The sequence below is a fragment of the Biomphalaria glabrata genome, chromosome 11 (assembly GCF_947242115.1).
Source record: "Biomphalaria glabrata chromosome 11, xgBioGlab47.1, whole genome shotgun sequence".
Taxonomy (NCBI): Eukaryota; Metazoa; Mollusca; class Gastropoda; family Planorbidae; genus Biomphalaria; species Biomphalaria glabrata.
In genome coordinates, this window is record NC_074721.1 from 15,033,153 (window position 1) to 15,040,315 (window position 7,163).

Genomic DNA, 7,163 nt, shown 5'->3' on the forward strand with positions numbered 1-7,163 from the left:
AAAATTAAATTTGAATTAGACTAGAGAATGAGAAAATAGTTATTTTTCAAAGGACTTTACATTTTCGAGTATTTCCGTATGTTTGTATTACTCATTGAACAATTTAATAAATACATTTTTAGGACACTTTTGCGCAGCGTCTTCTAACCCTACATCTAAAGGCCTATTGGAATATGAGAACGTCATTTGTTTTTACCTGGAACTTTTCTCATTGCTTTATAGGCACTTAGATTATCGAACTAAAATCTTTTACAGCTATGATTGTGTAAGCTAAAATAAAATTGCTTGCTAGTAACTTCCGTGTTTCCGATAACTCGAGCCGGCTCCATGCTGAGGTCCAAAGAAAACATATTGTACTTTCTTACACCCGATGTTACTAGATATTGATGTTCCGATAGATATAGATTTCACGCGTGTAATTAAGGGGGATAACTCACGGCGATGTTCAGATCTAGATATTCTTTCCCTCTAGTTGACTAAGACTTACTTTCGCTTTAAGAAAAATAATTTGTATCATAATATACTGTCTGATGTAGTAGATTGATTACTTTCTTATTTAACTGAATGCGTCTTTTATTTATTGGGCGGGGGGAAGGGTACGGGCAACATAGGTCAATAGGTCATCATTTTCTAATACTGAAATTCTCCTCATCTTTCTAGAGACTGTCATCATGGTATTCGCCTTTTTGGTGATTTGATTGAGTATAATGTATCGTTTGTTTATGCACGTTATTCCTCACCCCTTTTACACTGATAAAAAAATATAAACCAACTGACAATTGCATAAATCATTCCATCTACACAATTCAAGAACTATAAAATACCTTACACTGACAAACATAAAAGACTTAATATTTCAAGTACACACTAACATTCAACCTTACTGAGCTCAAGTTGACTGACACATAAAAACACGATCATGAGTGACCTGTGCACTTCAGAGCTCATCTTGAAAACAAACAACTCTCTTGACTCCAGCAAGTATGAACTAAGTGTAAACTTAGAAGAAAACAAGTGTGACTGGTCATCAAGCCAACACTGAAGTTGATTTAATCTCCCCCCCCCAAAATACAACAAATAAACAAGAACTTATTGCAGGATGTAGTGTACAATCAAGGATTGGTTTGATTCCTTTTTTTCCCCTCAAAAACTCCTTACACAGGCTACCGAATGTTTTAGTCTTGTACACTAGGAGAAACTGGACATTACATTTGACATTACACTAGCCGGATAGGACACGCGGCCTGCTGGCCTTAGTTTGGGTATTACTGATCTCCTGGATTGAAGTTATATCTGTCAAACATGGGGAATGTTCCCTTTACATTCTTTAAAACTTTGCAACGAAAATAAAAGTAGAATACACTAATATGGGTTTACTCGTTCAGCCGAAATATTCATATCTAAACTTCTGTGTTTCTGTGTGAAGGGTTTACCCGATTTGTTAAAAAGTTTCACTATTTAATAGAGATACAATTAGGTACTTTTTGTCTATTTTTAGGGCCCTCCAATTGTGGTAGGGACATCAGACATACCCTATGGTCTCCGCCATGATCTTAGGAACTTTTGTGCCAAGTTTTATCAAGATTGATCAAAGGGTTTTTATTTTTATTCCGGACATACATATATACATACGCATTACTTTTTGCTTTATATTATAGATTTATATATCTACAATGTTGGCTAAGTCTACAAGCCATTCGCTTTATTTACATTACTTTCAAAACCAGACCATCTTACACTGTCCTATTATTGTTTAGATTTATGTAACTCTACATTTGTCATTGCCAGCAAGTTTAATAAAGCAATAAACATTACAGACATAAACACAATCTGAAAACTTTGCTGATATTTATTCTTTTATCAACACTGTACACTACAACATAGTCCAAATGTAAAGTATATCCTCGTAGCCTGTATACGTAGATAAATCCTTATAGCTTAAAGTTTATTTATAGGAATTAAATATTTTGTTCACTAGTTAAAAAAAACAAAACACCCTAAGAACTTTTTACATTAGAGATCTTGTTGCGATAATAACCATTCAGAAATCGGATATTTATTCATTTATTTTATTCATTTATATAATCAACTACAATCATATATATACATATTTATTTATTTATATAATCAACTACAATCATATATATATACATATTTATTTATTTATATAATCAACTACAATCATATATATACATATTTATTTATTTATATAATCAACTACAATCATATATATACATATTTATTTATTTATATAATCAACTACAATCATATATATACATATTTATTTATTTATATAATCAACTACAATCATATATATACATATTTATTTATTTATACAATCAACTACAATCATATATATACATATTTATTTATTTATATAATCAACTACAATCATATATATACATATTTATTTATTTATACAATCAACTACAATCATATATATACATATTTATTTAGTTTGAAAACGTAATGATGAATACATAATTAAAAGGTTTATGTTTCAACGATAAACAATGGAGTGAGGTCTTGGAAGTCAAAGAGACAAATGGCGAGGGACGGTATTACTGTTTTAAATCTAAACATCACCTACTGGGCGCTGAACAATACGAACATTGATTGTAATTTTATATGGTTTGATGTGTTTTGATGTGGCTTGATATATTTCAATGTGACTTGATGTGGTCTGATGTGTTTTGATGTGGCTTAATGTGGTTTGGTGTGGCAAGATATTGTGTCCACAAAGTGCGCACTAGTCCTGGTCTCAGAGATGAACATAGAGGGAAGATCTAACTTGAAAGTCTTTGTCTTGGAAGAGGACAGTAGGTCCTCAAGAACGGTTGGACGGTTGCTTTTATCTAAATCACTTCTTACGCTTGTTGACAAAAAAACAAAAAACAGACACATTTGCCAAAACATATCTATTATCTATGTGGGCTAATCAAGATGTTCAGTTTAAAATGTTATGCATTTTCACCTAGTAACTATAACACACAATTTAACAAATAAAGAAAAATATTTCAAAAATCTAATATTTCTATAAACATATGAAAAGGACAATGTAACATTTAAATAATTTAAGTATATATAAGTCTATAAGTAACAAATATCACATTGTAATATATCTCGCCCTACTAACTATACATCTGTATTACGCTGTAGATCTCTGTGTTAATTTAAAGTATAGTTATGTAGATATCACAAAATGTATTTAGCAACCCAAACGCTCTGTCGCTCTTCAATTGTTGGAAAGTAAAAAGAATGAATCTGGTTTCTAAAAAAAATCTATTTAACTAGAATGTTTTATCACAGTGTTAAAAGGAAAGAAAGAACAATGTCATTGTCTCTCTATCCTAAGGATTTCAAACGTCAGTTTCCTAGTAACTCATCTTGAACACGTCTAAGAGTAGCGAACACTTTTTGTGGACTGACTCCCAAGATTAGCGAGACATGGAGTTCACTTCATAATACTTTGTGTTAGCAGCGGATCTGGCCAAGACTTACGGCTGTAAGCTCCAAATTTCTTCGATTCAAGTGCAGGGCTTTTGCAAGAGAGGATTTGAGCCTCTCAAGCCCTCATTCAAATGGAGTTTGATGAGAAAGACTTAATCAAGTGCAGAAAAATCTGATGTTTCATTGCGTACAATGATGATTTCTACGACTGCTTTGGAGAGCGAGCAGTATGTTCTGCTCTCTATCTGGACCTCCATGTGTGTGAACATAACATTCTATTCAGACTGCTTTCAAAGCTTGCTTGCTCTCTTCAGAATATAGCATTCGTTTAATCTTGCACCCAGGGCAATGGAAGCTTCTCGTTTCTTCTTCTCTTTAAATAAAAATTCTTTAATTATGAGAAAAAATTGTTTTCTGAAACCTTTCGCTGAAATAACATAAATGTAGAAGTTTAGAGCGTGTGAAGAGTCTCTCAGGAAATAGGAAATGTTTATTAAGATCACAACGTCCAATCTCCGGGTAAAGTCTAAGGCGGGCCACAAGATGGAGACACACACTATGTATGGGATGTTGAGTACAAAGAACAGAATGGCGGTGGTGATCATGATGCGACTCATGAAGGCTTCCAGCTTCCTCCTGCTCAGCTTCGTCTGCATCGTAATGTTCCTGTTGACCTTTGAGAACGAAACTTTTCTCATGACGCTGACGGTGCAAATAATGATCAGGATGAGAGGAGAGAGTGTGGACACCGCTTGGCGGATGAAGCGGTACGCGAGGTAGGAGTTGACGATCCGGCACTTCCCGTCGACCCACTCGAAGAACACGCAGAAATGAATTGTGAAATAGATGGACAGAACTACAGAGATGGCGATGACCGTTTTGTGGAGGTACCTGAACTTAATGATTTGTGACCTCTTCCAAGGGTAGGTGACTGAGATGAAACGTTCCGCGCAAATGAGGACAAGAGTCCAGTTAGCGATGGATGAGCAGGCCACCACTGGCACGTAATACAGCTTACAGCCGACTACACCAAAGTCCACCTTCTCGTACTCCAGCCCGTAAGAGATGCTTTTGCTTATCAAAGCCAAGCTGTCAAATAACGCCATGTAGGCCACGGCTAGAACAGCTGGGGTTCGGACTTTCATTTTGAGCATGACGACTACAGCAGCAACGTTTCCTGGCAGCCCGACAGCCATCAAGAACAGAACCATGTAATAAATAGTTGCATCAATGAAATTTTTTCTGAAATAAAGGAAAAAAAATTAAAAGTTTTTCTTAGGGCTTACGACATGTGTGGGCAAGATGCTTAAGCGGCTTGGCTACCTATCATGTGTGGACAAGATGCTTAAGCGGCTTGGCTACCTATCATGTGTGGGCAAGATACTTAAGCGGCTTGGCTACCTATCATGTGTGGGCAAGATACTTAAGCCGCTTGGCTACCTATCATGTGTGGGCAAGATACTTAAGCCGCTTGGCTACCTATCATGTGTGGGCAAGATACTTAAGCCGCTTGGCTACCTATCATGTGTGGGCAAGATGCTTAAGCGGCTTGGCTACCTATCATGTGTGGGCAAGATGCTTAAGCGGCTTGGCTACCTATCAAGGAAGCTTGAGTTCGACACCCGACTTAAGCAGAGTTGTCTAAAGGCAGCACGGAAACCTCCCAGATACCCCCTTCCCCTACTGGTCCACAAAAGAGATTGGATCACATCGCTGTGAGTATGCCGTAAGCATAAATGTTGTGCTATATTTAAGTTATTTAATAACTACAACAATAGCAAATACATAATTAAATCTCATTCGCTGAAGTTGTCAAGTTAAACACTATTATCCTATTAATGAATACGTTTAGTAATTCATTTCCACTATTAAGTCAAAAGAACCGATTCTAAAATGGATACACGTGCTTAGGAAGCTGTACTTCTATGCCCCACAAAGAACTATATATTGGGGACAGAGCTAAAATGCAGGACTGCAAGTTTGAAACAGATGAAGAGATTTAAAAACAATTTTTTTAATAACATCGAGAGAAAACAAACTACTGATCATTTAATGTAAATTTCGAATGATACATGCTTAGTATAATTTTAAATTTTTCAATTGTCTTTAAAAATATACCAAAGTACTGGAACAAAACCATAGGAAAGAATATTGAGAATATATTACATTTTATGTAATTATTCTAGTGTTTGATATTTTAGTAAATTAGAGGTAAAGATACTAAGTGTGCTAAATTTTTGAGTAAAATTATTTTTTTTTAAAATCTAAAGAATTCTCTAATGGCAAAGTCATACCATGTGTCATATTCTCAGTGACACTTGGTTCAGTCATTGGCTTAAGATTTTGCAGCCCTGCAGTCAGGCTGATTTATTTATAAATCCATACCCCGAAAACGTCTTATCTTATAATCGTCGCCAACAATAAAGTACTATGTTTACTTACTCACTGCTTGACGTCTTGGTTTCATTGAATGAAGACACATTCATTGGTACAGTGAACATTTCCATCAATGAAGTTTGTAGAATTAATTACACCACGAAATATAGAAGTTTATGATAGCAAGATGTCATATATTAGTTTACAATAACTTTTTGACGTCACATAACATAATAATAGAAATTATTTTAAATAAACAATTCAGATACATTCGAGGTAAATGTCTTCTTCACTTTTAGTTTTATGTTACTTGCTAAGCATGTCTATATTAATAATTCTTAATAAAGAAACGTCACAATAAACAATCCGTGAAGACAAATCCTTTGAGTATTTGTTTTAAAAAGCATTTCCATATATATGTATTCGAATCCTGTTTGAAGGAAACTATGAATGAATGGTGGTTGACGTCCAGACAATCAACAGGAAGTTGACAAGGTGCTGACACTTGAGTTGAGTGTTGTGTGATGTAAAACTTCTGTTCAAGGAAGTATCTAGGTGTACATTGTCACTAGTGTACCCTGAAAATACTGAACAAAATGCCTACTCTGTATAAAAACAGTTCGTTCATTTTATAAAATAGCTACAATTATTACAAGACTTTGTTAAAGTCTCATTACAAAAATAAAACATTTCATTCATTTTTTTATGAGATGCATTACTGTTCAAAGTTTTATTTACTTTCCGCCAGATGTGTGGAGAGGTTTGGTGTCACCCGGTGCGGAATAGTAAAACGTTTATAATTGAGATTCTATTTTTTACTTAAACTGAACTTAATTTTCAAACTTATTAGTCTCATTTCATTTCCACGGTCTATTGAGTTTGCCGACTTCGCAAGACTTTCTTTCATTCACAGGAACTTAAACCATCCAATTTAGTTCGGTTCGGTCACATCTAGAGTTTGGGTCCAGGTTTGGTTAAAGTTTATGAAATAAGATAATAGCAAAACGAAGTAATAAAGTTCTACACAATTTATTAGCCAAATCACTTCAACTTGATAGGAACAAAGAAAAAACCAACACATTATTTGCATCGTGCTATCTCTTGCAACTTCAAACAATCAAGTTGCTAATTGCTGCAGTCAAAGTACACAAAATGTGATGGCTATATGACGTCAAACACAGACCATGAAAGCTTAAGTAGTCCATTGTTCGTTTAACAGTCAAAGTTGCATTTGAGCAATGTCAGCATTTCTTGTTTCCTGGCTCGCACATTGGCAATCCACACACTGACAATCTTCTGCATTCACAAAAGAAAACCATTTGAAACTGGGCATATCT

At 34.8% G+C, this 7,163-nt stretch overlaps 1 protein-coding gene across 2 annotated transcripts; it reads right to left on the reverse strand.

Moving 5' to 3' along the window:
• Positions 1–2,311: 2,311 nt before the first annotated feature.
• On the reverse strand, positions 2,312–6,470 carry LOC106069791 (galanin-like G-protein coupled receptor npr-9). Of its 2 annotated transcripts, none has more exons than XM_056004999.1 (2): positions 5,897–6,470; positions 2,312–4,692 (listed from the first exon to the last, which is right to left on the reverse strand). In XM_056004999.1, the coding sequence occupies exon 2, from the start codon at positions 4,659–4,661 to the stop codon at positions 3,741–3,743; it is 921 nt and encodes a 306-aa protein (XP_055860974.1). In that variant the 5' UTR covers positions 4,662–4,692; positions 5,897–6,470; the 3' UTR covers positions 2,312–3,740. The 2 variants fall into 2 exon arrangements, with proteins under 2 accessions (XP_055860974.1, XP_013084989.2); XM_013229535.2 differs by having other exon boundaries at positions 2,313–4,692; positions 5,893–6,469.
• Between the last annotated feature and the right edge of the window lie 693 nt (positions 6,471–7,163).